The sequence below is a fragment of the Globicephala melas genome, chromosome 11 (genome assembly GCF_963455315.2).
Source record: "Globicephala melas chromosome 11, mGloMel1.2, whole genome shotgun sequence".
In the NCBI taxonomy this organism is placed as follows: domain Eukaryota; kingdom Metazoa; phylum Chordata; class Mammalia; order Artiodactyla; family Delphinidae; genus Globicephala; species Globicephala melas.
The window spans coordinates 61,782,922-61,805,861 of record NC_083324.2 but is presented as its reverse complement, the minus strand read 5'-3'; the positions used below and the strand labels follow the sequence as shown (position 1 = coordinate 61,805,861).

At 36.3% G+C, this 22,940-nt stretch overlaps 1 protein-coding gene across 1 annotated transcript in view; it reads left to right on the top strand.

Moving 5' to 3' along the window:
* TINAG (tubulointerstitial nephritis antigen) overlaps positions 1–22,940 on the top strand; it is a 94,093-nt gene that overhangs the window by 27,729 nt on the left and 43,424 nt on the right. The window contains exons 5-8 of the mRNA XM_030840975.2: positions 5,685–5,808; positions 9,370–9,520; positions 11,814–11,994; positions 13,493–13,538. Coding sequence (XP_030696835.1) covers positions 5,685–5,808; positions 9,370–9,520; positions 11,814–11,994; positions 13,493–13,538 — 502 coding nt within the window. The remainder of the gene's footprint in view (positions 1–5,684; positions 5,809–9,369; positions 9,521–11,813; positions 11,995–13,492; positions 13,539–22,940) is intronic.

Here is a 22,940-nt window from a genome sequence, read left to right as displayed (position 1 = left end):
TCCAAGATTTTGGATCGTCTTTACTATCATTATTCTGAATTATTTTTCAGGTAGACTGCCTATTTCCTCTTCATTTGTTAGGTCTGGTGGGTTTTTATCTTGCTCCTTCATCTGCTGTGTGTTTTTCTGTCTTCTCATTTTGCTTATCTTACTGTGTCTTGGGTTTCCTTTTTGCAGGCTGCAGGTTTGTAGTTCCCATTGTTTTTGGTGTCTGTCCCCAGTGGCTAAAGTTGGTTCAGTGGGTTGTGTAGGCTTCCTTGTGGAGGGGGCTAGTGCCTGTGTTCTGGTGGATGAGGCTGGATCTTGTCTTTCTGGTAGGCAGGTCCATGTCTGGTGGTGTGCTTTGAGGTGTCTGTGGACTTATTATGATTTTAGGCAGCCTCTCTGCTAATGGGTGGGGTTGTGTTCCTGTCTTGCTAGTTGTTTGGCATAGGGTGTCCAGCACTGTAGCTTGCTGGTTGTTGAGTGAAGCTGGGTGTTGGTGTTGAGACGGAGATCTCTGGGTGATTTTTGCCATTTGATATTATGTGGAGCTGGGAGGTCTCTTGTGGACCAGTGTCGTGAAGTTGGCTCTCCCACCTCAGAGGCAAAGCACTGACTCCTGGCTGCAGCACCAAGAGCCTTTCATCCACATGGCTCAGAATAAAAGGGAGAAAAAGTAGAAAGAAAGAAAGAAAGAAAGAAAGAAAGAAAGAAAGAAAGAAAGAAAGAAAGAAAGAAAGAGGATAAAAGAAAATAAAGTAAGGTAAAATAAAATAAAGTTATTAAAATGAAAAAATAATTAGTCAGAAAGAAATTTTTTTAAAAAGTAGAAGACAAAACAAAACAAAACAAAACAAAACAAAAAACGGACAGATAGAACCCTAGGACAAATGGTGAAAGAAAAGCTATACAGACAAAATCTCACCCAGAAGCATACACATACACACTCACAAAAAGAGGAAAAGGGGAAAAGATAATAAATCTTGCTCTTAAAGTCCACCTTCTCAATTTGGGGTGATTCATTGTCTATTCATGTATTCCACAGATGCAGGGTACATCAAGTTGATTGTGGAGCTTTAATCCGCTGCTTCTGAGGCTGCTGGGAGAGATTTCCCTTTCTCTTCTTTGTTCGCACAGCTCCCGGGGTTCAGCTTTGGATTTGGCCCCGCGTCTGCGTGTAGGTCGCCAGAGGGCGTCTGTTCTTCTCAGACAGGATGGGGTTAAAGGAGACGCTCACTCAGGCCGGGGGAGGGAGGGGTACAGAAGGCAGGGCGAGCGTGCAGCTTCAAAGGCCTGGCAATCTCTCTGTTTTGCCCTCCGTACCCCTGTGGCTGTGCTCTCCTCCACAGCTCCAAAGCTCCACCCCTCTGCTATCCGCAGTCCCCGCCCGTGAAGGGGCTTCTAGTGTGTGGAAACCTTTCCTCCTTGAAGGCTCCCTCCCACTGGTGCAGGTCCCATCCCTATTCTTTTGTCTCTGTTTATTCTTTTCTCTTTTGCCCTACCCAGGTACGTGGGGAGTTTCTTACCTTTTGGGAGGTCTGAGGTCTTCTGCCAGCGTTCAGTAGGTGTTCTGTAGGAATTGTTCCACGTGTAGATGTATTTCTGATGTATTTGTGGGGAGGAAGGTGATCTCTACGTCTTACTCTTCCACCATCTTCCCCCTCTCTCCTGCCATAGCATCTTTAATGTCAGTTCTGCGTGCTGTTTTAGCTTTGATTGGGCTCATCAGAGAGTGACAAAAGTCCAAAATGATAGTGACTTAAATAGAAATTGATTTCTTACCAACAAAACTGGAGGTGGATCGTAGAATTGCACTCCTTGGTGTTGGATACCCAGGCTTCTTCCTCCTTGTTCTATTTTCCAGAGGTCATATAATGGTTCAAGAAGCTGCTGCATGTCCATCTATATCCAAATTCCTGCCAACAGGAAAATTTTAAAAAAGATCAATGAAAAGGAGTAAAATCAAGTGCCAAACGTCTCTTAAGGAAGAGTTCTCAGAAGCTGCCAGTGACACTTGTGCTTACACTCCATGGGCCAGAATTTAGTAATGTGGCCACACCTGGGATCCAAGGGGGACCAGGAAATATAGTCATTTTTCTGAGCTTGCAGGTACTGAGCTAAAATTATCACTACGAATAAAAGGAAAGCCTATTCAAACGAGGAGCCCTGGAGAACTGGCACCACCAGCCATAGCGTGGTCACTGATTATTTATACGTACAAGAAATTAGATTGTTAAAAAAAAAACAGTAACTAGCAAATTATCAAAGCATAACTCTTTAAGAGTTAAGACATCAAGGCAAATATTGAAGATGAAAAATTCATTTTGCCATCAACAATGAAAAAGTTAGCCTTTTCCCTGCCAATATCAAGTACCTTAGAAGACATTTCTTAGTACGCATGGCCACTGACCTTGGATTGTGAAGGTCAGAAGAGAATGATGTTCTCTGTTGCCTTCTTCTGATTCTCAGGTCACTCATTATCCAAGTTTAAGTGGAAGTAAATGCAACTAGGGATGAAGGGAGTGATTCACTGAGTGGATATTGTGTAGATATGGGCTTTTTTTTTTTTTTTTTGTAGTATGCGGGCCTCTCACTATTGTGGCCTCTCCCGTTGCAGAGCACAGGCTCCAGACGCGCAGGCTCAGTGGCCATGACTCACGGGCCTAGACGCTCCGCGGCATGTGGGATCTTCCCGGGCCCGGGCACAAACCCGTGTCCCCTGCATTGGCAGGCGGACTCTCAACCACTGCGCCACCAGGGAAGCCCCTATATGGGCTTTTAATAAGAATGTCCTGAATGTCCAGAATTTGATTGGTTTGTTCTCAAGCTGTTCTGTGACTAGGTTTCCATTACTTTTAGAGATTTTGATTCGATTAAAATGCACGAATTATTGTAAAACATTCTCCAGTGTTCACCACTGAATTTAATTCTTACATTTGTTCACAGTATATTTAATATTTAAATTGAAATATTAAAGCAGGGAGACTATTCAAGTTTGACTAATATTAATTTTGAAATAGAATTAGATTATGACTCAAAATTTTCAACATTATAATGGAAATAATTAAAAATGCCCATATGTAATAGTGTAAAACTTTTTAAAATTAAATTTCTATCTTAAACCACTATCACTTTGGAATTTTTGTCTCTGTCAGCGGACTCGCTTGACTTCTTTGCTTTATGAAGCTATCCTTTGACCAAAAAAAAAAAAAAAAAAAAAATCATTTATTGAAGCCAGACTTCTATTACCAATTCCTAAAAGCTGTTATTCTGTGGTGTTTACTTTTATTTATAAGCCCTTAAAAACACTCTTACTTTATAGGGGAATGAAATAATTATGGAGTAATGAGATGTAAAATTTGCCATGAGTTTATTATATCAGATCATCTGGTATCATAAGGTAAATAAAATTGTAAGGTAATATGTGCTTACTGGGCCTCAAATCCTATGGGTTTATTTTTAGGAAACACAATATTAATTAATTGGTAAAAATCATGACAGAGCCAACAGGTGAGCTTCATGAATTGACCTGGTTTAGTGGGTTGGTAAATATGTTTTTAATGAATATGGCATTTTTCCTGTTGTTTTCTATTGCCTTATCTTATGGAGAAGGATTATCCTTTCATAGATTTTTATTTTTAAACAATAAATCATAAGAAAATAAGTGCATGCTCTCATTATAATTTAATTTAATGTGCCTTTGGGAGGAAAATGATATTTTAAAGTGATGAAATCTACCAGCTAGATATGTATCTCCTCATTATTATCAGATATTTATGGAATACCTCCATGTGCAAAGTTCTCTGGTCAACTTTGGAATGGGGACATCAGATTCTGAATAGCCTAATCCTGATGAGATCTGTCTGAAGTCATAGTTATATCTTTACTGTTTCCACAGAGCAGAACGGAAATATCCTAGTTCTGCTATTAAATTAGAATTATAAAGTGATAAATTAAAATAACAGGGACACTCTAGCTATTTTTCTGGAACATGAGGCAACTTAATACTATAAATTCCTAAAAGCACACTGATTAGCCAATAATAATACAATTGGAAAATATCAGTAATGTATAGGGTACGTGTATCTCTGTCCCAGGTAGAAAGGCTCTTTTGGAGAATTAGTCTATGTTCCTGGAACTATCTACTCAGAGCAGTAAATTTATTCTGCTCCAATTCTATGGCCAATCTGATGGCACAGGAATCTAAAATCACCTGAATTTCTAGGATTTCTATGATACTGTTCTTTAAGTTATCATGTAGATACCCTACCATGATCTGCTTAAAGATCTGGCACTTTTCTTCTATCACCTAAATAGCAGTGTTTTTAGTAATGAAACTCAGGATTTAATCACTTTCTTATCAGATGATAATAGTTTTTTGAGTCAAAACTGAACTCTTTCATTGAAATTCGAATTTATAAATATTTTGGATGGATATCTTTTCAAGCAGAAGTGTACATTTAAAATTTTCCTTTATTCTCTTAAGTTGTTTTATACTTGTCAGAAGTAATTTTGCAGGGCAAGATATTGGATCAGTAGCCTGACTTGTTCAATGAACAACCATAAAAATTTTCAGTAGATATTTTACTTCTGTTGCAAAGTATCCATTTATTTCTGATAAGGTGGCTAAATGATAAATGAAACACAGTGTTAAGAAATCTAATATCTGGGTCTCATCTCAGGGGTATTTCTTATTTAAGTGAGAGGACTTAGTATGTCATTTAACTCTTAGAGGTTTGTTTCCTCATTCGTAAAATAGAGTAAATAATATTTTCCCTGATTATATCACATAAAGCTATTGAGAAAATAAAACACTTTAAAAACGTTAAAGCACTCTCAAAAATTATGTGTGTGTGTGAATGTATGTGTATGCATAAGTGATAGAAAATTAATAAACACATCCTTATTTTGTTGGAATACTGATTATTTATGGAAGTGAAACTTATTACTCTTTAGGAGATGGAAAGAAAAAAACCAGGTTATAGGGCTTTAGACTTTCTTTGAGTGACATGAACAGAGCCAGGTCCATAGGTTTAATTTGCCTTCTTGGAAAGAGAGAAGCTGAAACCGTCAGGACCTAACATAGACTCTGAAGACATCTTGGCATTCATTGTATGTTTGACATTACATGATTTCTGAAGTTCTTTTTATTCTTCAAGGATTTTATAGCTATCCATCAATTTATCTCAGTTTTGTTTCCCAATAGCTGGTACAAAATTTGTGTTTCTTGGGGCTCCAAGTGAGTTAATGCATATTTGTCACAAATGCATTGTTTCCAAATTAATTTCACATCCGAAGTGCACACACTCTCCAATGTAGGAGGGATATAAAAGTAAACATTGTTTATGAGGCCAAATTTAAATAACATCATGTGGTCTTCCACAGGGATGACCAAAACTCTGATTCAAGATGACAGAAACAATGGCCGAAATTATTGCACCATATGGTACCACATTCTATGTTTGTTCTTACGATTTTTTACTATATATATTATGATTCCCCACATTGAATTGTCATTTTTAAACATAGAGTGAAATAGATATCTTACACAAATAACTCTTTTCAGGGATGCCATTCAGAAAATTGAATGTACAAAATAAAAAACAGTGACAAACATTTTAAAAGGGCATGGTGTTTTCTCATAATGGTTTTTGGAATATATTTGAAAAACACTGACACCTCTGCTTCTACTTCTTCTTTAGGCTTCTTTACCTGAAACAACTGATCTTCCGGAATTCTTTATTGCTTCTTACAAATGGCCTGGATGGACCCATGGCCCATTGGATCAAAAAAATTGTGCTGCATCCTGGGCTTTTTCTACTGCAAGTAATAAAATCATTTTAATTACTTCCTTATAAATCTCCCTTTGACTCTAGATCTTGGCATAGTAATTAAAAGGGTTTTTAATTTAGAACAGTTAAATATTAACATTTGGTCAATTTAAAATCTTACTCTGGCCAGAGAAAGCAGTCTGAAAATGATATAAAAATATGTTTTTACTCTGAAAATTGGTGTTTATTTTTAGCATCTAATTTTAAATAGAGAGTAGATCAAAAGAGCAGCAAAGAAGTTACCAAAATTTATTTGCTGTTTGAGAGTTAAGGCCAAATAATAAGAGTATAAAGTTCCTCTTTACCTATAGTACCATCTGTAATCCTAATATGTATATCACACAGACATATAATTCTTATGTTCTTTTTTCTTGATAAGATCTGCAAGAATATACTTAATTATTAAACTAGTAAATTTGATGTAAAGTAAGAATTCAGAACTAATAATAATGGATTAAATGGGTTTTATCTCATTTTAGATAAAAGCAACTATGTAGATTCTGACTCTAAAGTGATATAATTGATCTTCTAATAAGAGTAGTTTCCAAATTAGGGTTGCTCTTGCTTCCACTGTGTGAGGAATACATACCTCTGTTGCAGCAACTTTCATATATTTTCACAAGTCCAGTAAATCGATATGCAGGTTAATCCCAAGATTTGGTCTCCAAATTATCCTCAAAAGCGTGTTGGTTGTATTACAGCAATTAAGACTAATATGACATTGATTGTCTACTATCAAAGATCAGTTTCATAAAACTGTGGTCTAGGCTTAAAAATAATTCCAAAAGAGTGCTCAAAAGACTAAGTACTGAAAGCATCATGAAATAAGTTCATAAGCTCTGAAGTGTTGCACTCCTTGGCACAGAGGAGTGCTGATCCTTTGTCTAAACATCATCACTTCATAGTATGAGCTAGTTCGTTCTAGAAAAGATACATTTGGCTGAACTCACCTCTGGAGCATCTCCATCTGTTACCTCTACCCTAATGCCTACTCCCCCAGTATAAACGTTCTCTTGACCTCTTTGAGCCCTATTCTAGTTGGGTGGGGACAGATTTAATCATATAAATCATTTGTCATTTTATGTTCATGTACTTAATGTATTACACCTCCTAGGGGTTATATAAGAATTTTACTTTAAGGTAGACCAGTATTTCCGAACATGTCTTAGGAAAGACATTGGTGGTAAAATACTGAAAGTAATTTACTAGGCTGATTTGGCCTGTGTACTCTGGTATGCCCAGGTCACAGCCCCATAGATGGCCTCAGCACAGGGCTAAGTCTGGATTTGTCCCTCTACCTAACAGATGACACAGTTTTGTATCCTGTGTATTCAATACATCAAATCAGGCTGATGCTATTTTTTTTTTTAATGTGTTAAGTAAAGAAGAGAATATTCTAGGGTCTCTTAAAGACCTAGAAAATTGTCAGGAGGTTGTAGTTAAAATAAGAAAAGTCTTTCAAAGCAGCTAAAAACTATAAAATGGGATAAATACAATTTTAAAATATACACACATATAAAAATATTGTTATGCAGCCAAATAAAATTCAAGCAAGATGTCAGAAGTTAATAGGTGAAGGAGTTTGAAATGGTGAGGGCAATACATACTGCAGAGCAAACTTGGAGACAGAATAAAATAAGCAGGGAAAATAATAGTGTGGGTCTCAGAGGTAAAGCCCAATGAAAGTTTTCAGAGAGAGAGTGGAAAGCAATTTGTTGAACTGAGTCATTCTTAAATCTTCTGACCTTTTCCAAGTATTTCAAGTGAATTTGGATTAAACCTTCACTGAGATTCAGAAATGTCTGTAAAAAAGCAATGTATTGAAGATCATCACAATTTAAACCCTCATCCTTTAGTTGAAATCTACAGATTCATGGGGCTGGAGGGGATGTTAGAGGTCCCCTTTTTCAAGCCTTTGGTTTTGTAAAAGAGGCACAAAGAGGGGAAGTGACCTGACCAAAGTGAAAGGCGAGAAGTCTCGGAAGTGATCCCAGAAGCCAGGCTTCTGACTCCTTCGGTATTATTTGTGAAAGTCTTTTCTGAACCAAGAATAGTTACACTAACATTTAAAAAATATACTTGATTCTGAATGCTTGTACTGAAAGTTGAAACATCAAAGAATTTCTATTTTCTTTTATGAAACAGGGAATTATTTTCTTGAGACTAAAAGAGATGGTGGTATAATGGCATTTGCTCTTATGAAATGTACCTAGCACAAAATAGATGGGAATTGAGAAGGAAGTAGGAGGATATAGATTCAACACACACTGAGTGTCTAAAATGTGCCAGCAATTACACTACAGAATTGTACGTATGCTGTAGTTACATAAAAAACATGTATATGCAGAAATACATATGTAAAGGAATTATTTTAAAATGAATTATTTTAGAATAATTCTAAACTAGCATCTTGAGGGGTTTCAGTACACAGATAATTTTGATGAATGAAAACAATAACTTCTGAGAAAAGTGCATAGATAGAAGGAAGGTTATGACTTTGTTGCCTTTCATCAAAAGTAAGAGATTAAGAACAAGACTATATCAGGTCTCCAACAACAACAAAAAATCTGTACCAGAATATCACTGACTCCAATTTTCTTGTGATCTCAACACACATATTATCATGGTAGCATGATCAAAATGCTCACGTAGTAGTTTTCTGCCACTGGTTGATTCATTTCCCTAGTCTATTATTCTATGAGGACAGTATGATGACTCTTTTGGTTTTTGTTCATTGTTGCAATTTCTACTGCTTAGTCCTGTGCCTGTCACCTAGTAGGTGGTCAACAACTGTGTGTTGGGGAAAGGAACAAACTGATAACAACAACCATGCTAGGGAATTATTTAAACAAATAGAGGGTTCAATCACAAAAGGTATATATATATATATATATATATATATATATATATATATATATATATATAAAACAAGGTGAATTCCACGTCTACTAAGATAAGATTAGGATCATAATGTTCAAGAAAATTGTAAGCATAAAAATGTGCTATGTAGCTTTTTGATAGTTTATAATGTAGATTCATGTTAGTCACGATTAGTTTAAAAACCAAAGATTTAATTTATTCCAATACATCAGATTAACATGGATGAATTTCCAATTAATATTTCTATGATCAGTTTTTCTGATTTCCTGAGTTTAGTTATATTCACTTCAAAAATATATTTTAAGCCATGATTATATGTTTTAGGTACAGGAGATATAAATGTAAGATATGGCTCTTGCCCTCAAGGAGTTTCACTTGGCAAATTTCTTAATGAAAAATTCAGAAGTATATAGAACATGAAAGGAACAAGGAACTAGAGAAGTCTGTGAAGTTGGTAAGACAATGAAGCAATGCCAAAACTGGACAAAAACTGTAACTGAAATGATGACACAGTTGAATTTGTTGGAATACAGAGATATATTCATCACATTTAGCCTTGATTTTTAGTTACGTTAAGTTTCCAAGACTAGCTTAAGATTCAAACAAAAAGCGCTATGTAAATTCTTGGCAATACCATGTGTCACTTGACTATTAATCAATATTCTCTTTGAAACAGGTGTAGCAGCTGACCGCATAGCGATTCAGTCCAAAGGTCGATACACAGCCAACCTATCCCCTCAGAATTTGATCTCTTGCTGTGGCAAGAACCACCATGGATGCAACAGTGGAAGCATCGATAGGGCTTGGTGGTACCTGAGAAAACGTGGGTAAATAGCTGCCCAACACACGTCTCTAGGATTCTTAAGAGTGTGGCTTAGGTTAGAATAAGAAAACATATATATTAAGAGTTTCCCAAAAAATTTACAAATATATATGCTGTATCTATATAAACACATGGATTATATTTAAGTATATACTATATTTGGTATCTATTGAGATTATAAGCTATTGGAAACAATTGTTTGAAGAATGTATATATTTCTAGCTAAATTAATGAAGAGTCAAGTAAGCATTGTCTTCTTGTGGCTCTGACCCAAATGGTTCTACTGAGTTGCCACGGAAGGAGAAGAGTAGTTGACATTGCTGATACCTCTCTTGAGAACTTTAGTTCCCCAAGTAGATGAATAAATAATCCCAGGTAAAAATTAGGTTAAGAATCAGAGGAATAACATAAAAACGTCCTGTATAGTTGCCACAACTCATGAACATCATTGTCACTATCCATCCCATCTGATGAGAAGAGGCAGGTTGCCTTTCTTTATGCTCATGTAGTCTGATACTCACACAGCATCCTCTGTCACCGATAAGAACTAATCTACTTAAAAGCTGAGATATCTGTCTAAGGAAACTGCAGCTGATAACTAGTAGTAGATGTATGTTCTGCCCCTGTGTTCTTTCCTCCTCCACTGAGTGATCTGGGTCTGCTACAGAGAAGTTAGGTGCTATGAGAGAGTGGGTGTTAGGAATTTTATATAAAGTCCTTTAAAATGTTTTTCTTATGTTTTGCCTAATAAGTTGGTGCTTAGAATGGACAATTTGGGCTAATACCTTCCTGGTGTAGTAGTGCTTGGTTGGCCTCTGTTTTGTACCATAATAAAAATTAAAGCCTTTTAGGAGTTTAAAAATATAACAACATGAGAGTCAGTGAAATCTTATTGTATTAGTCTGGTCAGGTTAACATAACAAAATGTCATAGACTGTGTGGCCTGAACAACAGGCACTTGTTTCCCACAGTTCTGGAGACTGAGAAACCCAAGACTGGGGTGTTAGTCAGTTCACTTCCTGGTGAGAACACTCCTCCTGGCTTGTCTTCTCGTCATGTCCTCATCTGGCAGAGGGAGAGCGCTAGTGTCTTTTCCTGTTATAAGGGCACTGATCCCAGCATGAGGGCCCCACCCTTATGACTTCATTTAAAGCTAATTTTCTCCCAAAGACCCCCATCTCCTGATACCATCACATGGCAGTTAGGGTTTCAACATATGAATTTGGGCTGACACACTTCAATCCATAGTCCTCATTGTCCCCAAGTTGAGACCTTTTTTAGGAAATGGCTTTGTTTTCATCATGCTCCTTTGCTCAGATTCTCTTACTTTTTTGAACACTATTGAATTTTCTTGAGGCAATTCTACCAGATAATTCCATGGCCAGCTCAACATTGACTATCCATAAAATCAATTCCATTGTTTTATTTTCCTTACTACCTGCTTCTATATTCAATAAATTATGTTAGATTTGGATCCAAATAATTTGTACTTTTCAATGTTCAATTTCAAAATAAGAAATCAAAATTATTTTATTGTTTGTATAATGTATATATCTGATAACTTTCTACCTTATTAACTTTAATACTATGTTAGTATATACAATTCCTTCTAAAGTATCATGAACTACAGACACATAATAATTGAAGTCTTATGAGAAGGTATCTATAACTTAATAAAAATGTAAAAAAAAAACCCTTAATTCTAAAACTTACATAATTTATCAGAATATTACATCTGAGTATGATAAAGTTCATTCTCTTTCACATTAAATTTGGCTCTTCTACATTATCATTATAGATGCAGACTTAAGGAGTCCTTCCCCTATTAATATTACCACAGATTTAATTGATGAACAGTTTTCATCTTCGGAAAATTCTATTCAGTAGATAAATTTATTTATTATAATGGATTTGAGCAAGATTTTAAAATATTAAAAAAAGATATAAATGAACTTATTTATAAAACAGAAATAGACTCACAGATTTAGAGAAGGAATTTATGGTTACCGGGGGAAAGGGGTACAGGGGAGGGATAGATTGGGAGTTTGGGATTGACATGTACACACTGCTATATTTAAAATAAAATGCCTTTCCATGAAAAAAAAAATTATAATGAAGAAATAGGAATGGGGTGGGGAACAGTTAATATGATTGAATGACTATGTTCAATGTCATTAAACTTGCATGTACATAGCCAGAATAATTTACAAATGTTTTATTCAGTAAAATTGCATATAGATAGGTAACTATGGCATTTTCCTAAGTATTACTTTGACATCTTTGCTTATTCCTCATAGACTGGTATCCCATGCATGCTATCCACTTTTCAAGGATCAAAATGCTACCAATAATGGCTGCGCCATGACAAGTAGGTCTGATGGGCGGGGAAAGCGACATGCCACCAAGCCCTGTCCCAACAGCATCGAGAAATCCAATAGGATCTACCAATGTTCTCCTCCATACAGGGTCTCTTCCAATGTAAGTCTGAATCGCAAGAATTAGAAAGAGTTAACTTTCTCAAAAATATATACTACTGTTATTAAAACTATTTAAAAACTATTATATTCTAAAATAATGCTATGCTTTCAGGTATAATTTTTGATATTCTTAAGATGTCTATTAAAGACCTCCAATTTGGGTATAATTTTTGATCTTTGTAGTATTAGCAGTCCAAATGATTGCCTTAAATTCAAAAATGCCCATGGAAATAAAGTTTTATAATTTTATGTATATATATGTATATACATATATACATATATATATATATAAATACTTGACAGATAAAAGCTACAGCAAAACCTTTTTCACTGACTTTTTTGTGATAGTAGCTCATTTTATCAATCCTTTGCCTTACTCCACAGAATAATTGAAACGGACACAGTCATAATGGAAAAAAGATTCTCTTGGATTCCAGTTTGTCATGTTAAAAGCCTAGGAAAATTGTACTCCACTGTATCAGTGTCAACAAGACATTCTCATTTTCAGAATAGTTGAAACTTCAATCGCTTCCAGATACCTATAGAATACAGTTTGACATTCTTACCATGACATACAGGACTTCATGATTTGGTTCTGACCTACTGCTTTCACAGATTAATTTCCCACCAAGTTCTAACCCACCCCCCACCTGCCCATAATGCTCCTGGTAAATTGATCTGCTGTCTGCTCCCCAGGTGCACCATGACCATGCTTCTCTACTTAGCCAGGTGATGATTCCTCTCACCCAAATGGTTATCCCACCTACTTCCATGTCAAGGAAGTAGGTCAAAATTTCATCTTCTTTGAGAAGTTTTTTCTTGACTCCTAGGCAGAACCAATGTCCCTTTCTTGTTTGCATCCATGGCACTTTGTGCTTGTCTCTGTAATAAAACTTAGTATCTCATAATGCAATTAGTTTTGTTAGTGTCTGTCTATTCCACCAAAATGCAAATATCTTCAGGACAGAGGCAAGGTCAATATTTTTTTCTGTCCTAGTTTCTTGTCTTTACTCTGATCAATGTGCTCACATTTATATGAATAAATGAATGAATGACCTGCCTCTTTCCTAAGGGTTGCATTACACAGGGGACAACAGAGAAATATTTGTATGCTAAAATTGAGGAACCTCACTATCTTCTGGGATCACTTTTGTGATCCTAAGAATGGAGATGACACTAATCTCTACTGATAAACAGAGCTTTAACTGAATTAGTTTTCCTTTGTGACCATAAACATCTTTGTATTTTTCTTCATTCCAAAATTATTGTTAGTGGTAAGAGTCATTGAAACGTGTGTGTGTCTTGTCTTTAGCAACTTCATCAATGTGGCAGTTCACATGTATTTCAAAAGATGATTAAGAGTAAATTGCAAGTGGTCAAGGCACACTGGGTTGCATAATTCCTAAACTGATTGTACAGTACCTAACATTACACACCAAACAATAGGTTTAGTGTGCTCTGATAACAGAAATGATGCTCACTGATTTTTTTCCTTCCAGGAAACTGAGATAATGAAAGAAATCATGCAAAATGGACCAGTTCAAGGTAAGCTTGGTTGAAATATGGTTGTGTCTTATTTATTCCTTTAATAAACAACATTACATTTTAGCTCCTGTATAAAGAGCTTAATAAATGATAGAAATTTTTTACTTTTAGATTACTCTTAAGGATTCAGTGGTTGTAAGACCAAAGTAATTATAGGAGATACACTCACCTAATAACCTAATTAGCTGACCTTTTATTTGAAGAAGATAAACTCATTCATACATTGAATTCTTAAACGAATGTTAATGACACATTGGATGAAAGTCTGCTAAGTGTATCCAAAGTGATCGTGGATCCAAAAGACTTTCGAACAGGAAATACTAACTGATAGAGTTCATTTAATTGTTTACTTATATTTAGGACTCATACATAATGTTAGAAATTTTCTCACTTCGGTTTAAATGGATTAGGTAATGGATTGAAAAAAAAATCAAGGTTTAGCAGTAGAAACAAAGTGGACACTTTAATTTTTGTATAAACTCAAAAGAAATCGAATAGGCCAGTATAATTTTTGTGTTTTATAACATGCATTCCATTTTGATCAATTTTGTAAATGTGTTATGTATGGTAAACTAACAGTAAGTAAGGAAATAATATACTGACTTTCTGTCCATTGATTTTGATATGAAGATATTATTTCTGATACATAGTTCCTCTGCTTACCTATTTGATTTGATTTTGCACCAATGGCATGAATAAAAATAGGTTCACAGTGTATATTTTCTATGCTAAACACTGCATTGAAATTCTTGGAAAAACAAAACCAGTGAGGCCTAAAATAGAAATTCAGGGTGTGAATACTGAAAGGCCCATAATATAGTATCAATGCAGTGGAATTGATAAATAAATTAAAGAACTTGGTTAAACATAACAAAATTAAATTGAAAACATCTGATATATACCCAACGAGCTATTGGCCAAAATGTATTTTTGTTTTTCTGAATGCTGGCCTAATTAGTACTGGTTCAACATTTGCAGGAACCACAGATTTTAAAACTGTGATGGAAGGATTTTTATTGATCTTTATCATCACTTAACATTTATGGGAAAACCAAAACTTACTCTAATCATGCCCTGAATTTAACTTTTAAAATCCTGAAACAATACACAAAAACTGAAACAAATAAAGAGAAATTTTTTTCCTCCTTACAGTTGTGTAATTTTTGAAGGCTGGTAAAATAACAGGGGAATTCATATGTAATTTAAATATATGCTTTGTTAAGTGGAGTTTATGTGACAAATTTGAAGGAACACAGGCATTTGAAGTCAAGGCTGAATTTGAAATTCCAGTTTTGACATTTGCAACTTAAATGACTTTGGTCAAGTTATTTAAACCTCTCTGAATCTACAATAGTTATATTACTGTTTCAAGTTTCTCTCTCTCTCTTTCTTTTAATCAGTCAAAAGAAACTTGCATCATAATGATTTAAAATTGAGAACACCTTAGGTTTATTGTATGGTCAAATATATAAGTGGTCATGAATTTTACGTAATGAATCAAAAATAAAGAAATAAAATTTGTAAATAATAATGTTGAAATTCAGATTATTCAACATCTATGTAACAAATGTTTGCTGAGAACGTTCCTCCTGCCAGCCTGAACCAGGATCATGAGATAGAGCTCACCATCCTACCCTCAGGTGTGTCATAATTCTGTGTAATAAGTTTGCTGCTATTCTCCAGAAGTATAATTGCACTACAGTAGTTTATGTACTTATATGTTGATCAAGTTCATCAAGTCTATTTTGGTGTCAGAAACTCAAGGAAGGATCCGTCTTCAAGTTAATTGTCATGGTGCCTCACTCATGTTTCTTTTGTTTACAGTGGTATTTTTCCACATTGAAGAGTATATTTTATTCACAGTGCTTAGAATTGAGAAAAGCTAATGGAGTCAATGATTCTATGGAAGAGAAAACCAATAGCAATATTTCACACTTTTATAAATGCTGGTTGCCTCATCTTGCTGTCAATGCAACATGGTTGTCTACATATTGTTGCCTGGGCTAATGTACAGGACTTTCTCCTGCTTGGTACAAAAGAATGTAAAAGGCAATAGAATTCTGAATAAATAATACCATGTGCATTCTTCTGAAATCTATAGAATTAAAAATAAGTTTATGTACTGGAAAGAGAACAAAAGAAAAGATCTGCATAGCGTACAGTTATATAAATTCTTGAAATCCTATGGAAAGGTGTTTTAAAGTAAATAAAGAAGATTTAACCTCTTTTGAGAATATTTAGACAGCAACAGAAAAGGCATGAAACATTAATAAATGAAATAAAAAATGGAATCAAAAGTAATATTTGACTTTGAAAGAGAAGCTTCATTTTAGTATCTATCAAAATTTTTCTTATTTTATTCAAAATGTACATCAAACTAAGACAAGCATTGTGCACAGTTGTCAAGGTATGCTTAACTAGCCCAACTAAAAATATTTTCAATTCAAGTCTTCAAAAGGAGAAGTTTAAAGTGTTCACCCTGAATTGCCCAAGCCCTTCAATAAAACAGCACACAATACAGAAAAGAAATAATCTAGGTGAGGGAAGGAAGGAGAGTTTTATGAAGTATAAGCTCTTTCTTTCTAAACAATACACTATTGGCTTAGTTCTTCAGAGCTGCAGGGATGCAATCTTGTCAGAGTATTCTTTTGCCAAGGGTTTGCTTTTTATTCAAACTCACCAAGGAAAGTTTTGTATTGACTTCCAAGGATGAAGGACAATTATTTTACACCCTGTTTGCTAGGTTCACACTTTGCTGCTACTTAATTGGAATTTAAAGAGACTTGTGGAGAAGCCCAAGAAGCCCAAGAAATAGTGATCATCAGTCAAGGGTAGTGGGCTTCTTGCAAGGTCTCAGTTCCTGGTAATTGTGCTTCTGTCAATTAAAAATAGATGGCGGGTGGTTCAAGATGGCAGAGTAGAAGGACATGCTCTCACTCCCTCTTGCGAGAACACCAGAATCACAACTAACTGCTGAATAATCATCAACAGGAAGACACTGGAACTCACCAAAAAAGATACCTCACATCCAAAGACAAAGAAAAAGACACAATGAGATGGTAGGAGGGGTGCAATCACAATAAAAGCAAATCCCATAACTGCTGGGTGGGTGACTCACAAAGTGGAGAACACTTATACTACAGAAGTGCACCCACTGGAGTGAAGGTTCTGAGCCCCATGTCAAGCTTCCCAACCTGGGGTTCCAGAAATGAGAGGAGGAATTCCTAGAGAATCAGACTTTGAGGGCTAGTGGGATTTGACTGCAGGTCTTCGACAGGACCTGGGGGAAACAGAGACTCTACTCTTGGAGGACACACATAAAGTAGTGTGTGCATTGGAACCCAGGGAAAGGAGCAGTGACCCCAGGGGAGACTGAACCAGAACTACCTGCTAGTGTTGGAGGGTCTCCTGCAGAGGTGGGGGTGGCTCTGTCTCACCGTGAGTGCAAGGACAATAGCAGCAGAAGTCTTGGAAGTACTCCTTGGCATAAGCCCTCACAGAGTCTGCCATTAACCCCACAAAAGAGCCTGGGTAGGCTCCAGTATTGGGTTGCCTCGAGCCAAACAAACAACAGGGAGGGAAACCAGCCCCACCCATGAGCAGTCAAGTGGATTAAGGTTTTACTAAACTCTGCCCAACAGAGAAACAGCCAGCTCTACCCACCACCAGTCCTTCCTATCAGGAAACATACACAAGACTCTTAGATAGCCTCATCCAACAGAGGGCAGACAGCAGAAGCAAGAAGATCTACAATCCTGCAGCCTGTGGAGCAAAAACCACATGCAAAGAAAGATAGACAAGATGTAAAGGCAGAGGGCTATGTACCAGATGAAGGAACAAGATAAAACCCCATAAAAACAACTAAATGAAGTGGAGATAAGCAATCTTCCAGAAAAAGAATTCTGAATAATGATAGTGAAGATGATCCAGGACCTCAGAAAAAGAATGGAGGCAAAGATGGAGAAGATGCAAGAAATGTTAAACAAAGATCTAGAAGAATAAAGAGCAAACAAACAGAAATGAACAATACAATAACTGAAATGAAAAATACACTAGAAAGAATCAATAGAAGAATAACTGAGGCAGAAGAATGGATAAGTGACCTGGAAGACAGAATGGTGGAATTCACTGCTGTGGAACAAAATAAAGAAAAAAGAATGAAAAGAAAGGAAGACAGCCTAAGAGACCTCTGGGACAACATTAAACGCAACAACATTAGCATTATAAGGGTCCCAGAAAGAGAATAGAGAGAGAAAGCTCCCAAGAAAATATTTGAAGAGATTATAGTTTAAAATTTCCCTAACATGGGAAAGAAAAGAGCCATCCAAGTCTGGGAAGTGCAGAGAGTCCCATGCAGGATAAACTCAAGGAGAAACACGCCAAGACACATAATAATCAAATTGGCAAAACTTAAAGACAAAGAAAAATTATTGAAAGCAGGAAGGGAAAAACGACAAATAACATACAAGGGAATTCCCATACGGTTAGCAGCTGATTTCTCTGCAGAAACTCTTCAAGTCAGAAGGGAGTGGCATGACATACGTAAAGTGATGAAAGGGAAGAACTTACAAACACGATTACTCTACCTGGCAAGGATCTCATTCAGATTCAGTGGAGAAATCAAAAACTTTACAGACAAGAAAAGCTAAGACAATTCAGCACCATCAAACCAGCTCTACAACAAATGCTAAAGGAACTTCTCTAAGTGGGAAACACAACAGAAGAAAAGGACCTACAAAAACAAACCGAAAACAATTAAGAAAATGGTAATAGGAACATACATATTGATAATTACCTTAAACGTGAAAGGGTTAAATGCTCCATCCAAAAGACACAAGCTTGCTGAATGGATACAAAAACAATACCCATATATATGCTATCTACAAGAGACCCACTTCAGACTTAGGGACACATACAGACTGAAAGTGAGGGGATGGAAAAATATATTCCCTGCAAATGGAAGTCAAAAGAAAGCTGTAGTAACAATACTCAGATAAAATAGACTTTAAAATAAAGAATATTACAAGGGACAAGGAAGGACACTACATAATGATCAAGGGATCAATCCAAGAAGAAGATATAAAAATTATAAATATATATGCACGCAACATAGGAGCACCTCAATAAATAAGGCAACTGCTAACAGATATAAAAGAGGAAATTGACAGTAACACAATAACAGTTGGGGGCTTTAACACCTCACTTACACCAATGGGCAGATCATCCAAATGGAAAATTCATAAGGAAACACAAGTTTTAAATGACACAATAAACCAGGTGGATTTAATTCATATTTATAGGACATTCAATCCAAAAACAGCAGGTTACACTTTCTTCTCAAGTACGTACGGAACATTCTCCAGGATAGACCACATCTTGGGTCATAAATCAAGCCTTAGTAAATTTAAGAAAATTGAAATCATATCAAGCATCTTTTATGACCACAATGCTATGAGATTAGAAATCAATGACAGGGAAAAAAAATGTAAAAAACACAAACACATGGAGGCTAAACAATACGTTACTAAATAACCAAAAGATCACTGAAGAAATCAAAGAGGAAATTGAAAAATACCTAGACACAAATGACAATGGAAACACGATGATCCAAAACGTTAAGGATGCAGCAAAAGCAGTTCTAAAAGGGAAGTTATAGCTATACAAGCCTGTCTCAAGAAACAAGAAAAATCTCAAATAAACAATCTAACGTTACACCCAAAGGAACTAGAGAAAGAAGAATAAACAAAGTGCAAAGTTAGCAGAAGGAAAGAAATCATAAAGATCAGAGCAGAAATAAATGAAATAGAAACAAAGAAAACAAAAACAAAAATCAATAAAACTAAAAGCTTGTTCTTTGACAAGATAAACAAAATTGATAAACCTTTAGCCAGACTCACCAAGAAAAAGAGAGAGAGGATTCAAATCAATAAAACTGGAAATGAAAAAGGAGAAGTTACAACAGACACTGCAGAAATACAGAGCATTCTAAGAGACTACTACAAGCAACTCTATGCCAATAAAATGGACAACCAGGAAGAAATGGACAAATTCTAGAAAGGTATAACCTTCCAAGACTGAACCAGGAAGAAATAGAAAGTATGAACAGATCAATCACAAGTAATGAAATTGAAACTATGATTAAAAATCTTCCAACCAACAAAAGTCCAGGACCGGATGGCTGCAAAGGTGAATTCTGTCAAACACTTAGAGAAGAGCTAACACCCATCCTCCTCAAACTCTTCCAAAAAATTCCAGAGGAAGGAACACTCTCAAACTTATTCTATGAGGCCGCTATCACCCTGATACCAAAACCAGACAAAAATACTATAAAAAAAGAAAATTACAGACCAATGTCACTTATGAATATAGATGCATAAATCCTCAACAAAATACTTGCAAACAGAATCCAACCACATATTAAAAGGATCATACACCATGGTCAAGTGGGATTTATCCCAGGGATGCAAGGATTCTTCAATATACGCAAATCAATCAATGTGATATGCATATTAACCAATTGAAGAATAAAAACCATATAATCATCTCAGTAGATGCATAAAAAGCTTTTGACAAAGTTCAGCAACATTTATGATAAAAACTCTCTAGAAAGTGGGCATAGAGGAAACCTACCTCAACATAATAAAAGCCATATATGGCAAACCCACAGTGAGCATCATACTCGATGGTGAAAAATTGAAAGCATTTCCTCTAAGATTAGGAACAAGACAAGGATGTCTACTCTCACCATTATTATTCAACATAGTTTTGGAAGTCCTAGCCATGGCAATCAGAGAAGAAAAAGAAATGCAAGGAATACAAATTGGAAAAGAAGAAGTAAAGTGTCACTGTTTGCAGATGACATGGTAGTATACATAGAGAATCCTAAAGATGCCACAGAAAACTACTAGAGCTAATCAATGAATTTGGTAGTTGCAGGATACAAAATTAATGCACAGAAATCTCTTGCATTCCTATATACTAATGATGAAAAATGTGAAAGAGAAATTAAGGAAACACTCCCATTTACCATTGCAACAAAAGAATAAAATACGTAGGAATAAACCACCTAGGGAGACAAAATACCTGTATGCAGAAAACTATAAGACACTGCCTAAAGAATTTAAAGTTGATACCAGCAGATGGAGAGATATACGATATTCGTGGTTTGGAAGAATGAATATTGTGAAAATGACTATACTACTCAAAGCAATCTACAGATTCAATGCAATCCCTATCAAATTACCAAAGGCATTTTTTACAGAACTTGAACAGAAAATTTAAAATTTGTATGGAGAAAAAAAGACCCCAAATAGCCAATGCAGTCTTGAGGGAAAAAAAGCAGAGCTAAAGGAATCAGACTCCCTGACTTCAGACTATAGTACAAAGCTACATTAATCAAGACAATATGGTACTGGCACAAAAACAGAATATAGATCAATGGAACAGGATTGAAAGCCCAGAGATAAACCCATGCACCAAAGTCAACTAATCTATTACAAAGGAGGCAAGGATATACAATGGAGAAAAAACAGTCTCTTCAATAAGTGGTGCTGGGAAAACTGGACAACTAGATGTAAAAGAATGAAGTTAGAATACTCCTTAACACCATACACAAAAACAAACTTGAAATGGATTAAAGCCCTAAACGTAAGGCCAGACACTATAAAACTCTTAGAGGAAAGCATAGGAAGAACACTCTTTGACATAAATCACAGCAAGATATTTTTGATCCACCTCCCAGAGTAATGGAAATAAAACCAAAAATAAACAAATGAGACCTAATGAAACTTAAAAGCTTTTGCACAGCAAAGGAAAACATAAACAAGACCAAAAGACAACCCTCAGAATGGGCGATAATATTTGCAAACGAATCAATGGACAAAGGATTAATATCCAAAATATATAAACAGCACATGCAGCTCAATATTAAAAAACAAACAACCTAATCCAAAAATGGGCAGAAGACCTAAATAGACATTTTCTCCAAAGAAGACATACAGATGGCCAAGAAGCACATGAAAAGCTGCTCAACATCACTAATTATTAGAGAAATGCAAATCAAAATTACAATGAGGTATCACCTCACACCGGTTAGAAAAGGCATCATCGGAAAACCTACAAATGCTGGAGAGGGTGTGGAGCAAAGGGAACCCTCTTGCACTGTTGGTGGGAATGTAAATTGATACATCCACTATGGAGAACAGTATGGAGGTTCCTTAAAAAACTAAAATAGAATTACCATATGACCCAGCACCCAGAGAAAACTATAGTTCAAAAAGACACATACACCCCAATGTTCATTGCAGCACTATTTACAATAGCCAGGTCATGAAAGCAACCTAAATGCCCATTGACAGATGAATGGATAAAGAAGATGTTGTAAATATATAGAATGGAATATTACTCAGCCATAAAAAGGAACGAAATTTGGTCATTTGTTGAGACGTGGATGGATCTAGAGACTGTCATAGAGAGTGAAGTAAGTTAGAAAGAGAAAAACAAATATCGTATATTAACGCATATATGTGGAACTTAGAAAAATTGTACAGATGAACTGGTTTGCAGGGCAGAAATTGAGACACAGATGTAGAGAACAAATGTATGGACACCAAGGCAGAAAGTGGTGGAGGGTGGGGTGTGTGTGATGAATTGGGTGATTGGGATTGAGATGTATACACTGATGTGTATAAAATTGATGACTAATAAGAACCTGCTATATAAAAAAATAAATAAAAGAAAATTCAAAAATTAAAAATAAAATAAAATGTGTGCAAGAGGAAAAAATAATGATGCTGAGGTGAGGAGTCAAGGTGGTGGTGTGGGAAGATGCAGAGTTAGTGTCTCCTCACAACTAGTGTCTCATCACAACTAGTCTGCCGGTCACGGTCAGGGACTCTGACCCCCAGGGAGATGGGAGGAATTCCAAAATGAACCGGTAGGACATGGGGGGACCGTAGGTGGAGGAGAAATAGAGGCCAGACAAGATCAGCCTCCCTGAGGCCAGGGAGATCAGGAGAAGCAGGTGGGATGGACTCTCTGGGAAGAGCGAGAGAGGAGCTGAGGGCGATCACCTGGTCCATTCGGGCAGTGAAGCCTGCTGAGTTCTGAAGCTGCTTCCCCCACCCCCATCCAAAGCCCCATCCAGGCCTCTTGGGTCCTGGGGGCTTAGGAGGGAGGCTGGGGAGATCCAGAGAGGCAGGTGAGAGAGGCCCTGCAGGAGAAGAAGAGGGCAATTGCCTGGCCCACTCAGGCATGGGGAGCCTGCTGAGCTCCCTGCCCAGTCCCTTGCCCTCAAAACCCCCCTTCCCTCACCCTCCCCCCACCAGCTGCATTGGTCCTGGGGGCATAGGAGGGAGGCTGGGGAGATCAGGACAGGCAGGCGGGAGGAGCCCTCCCAGACCA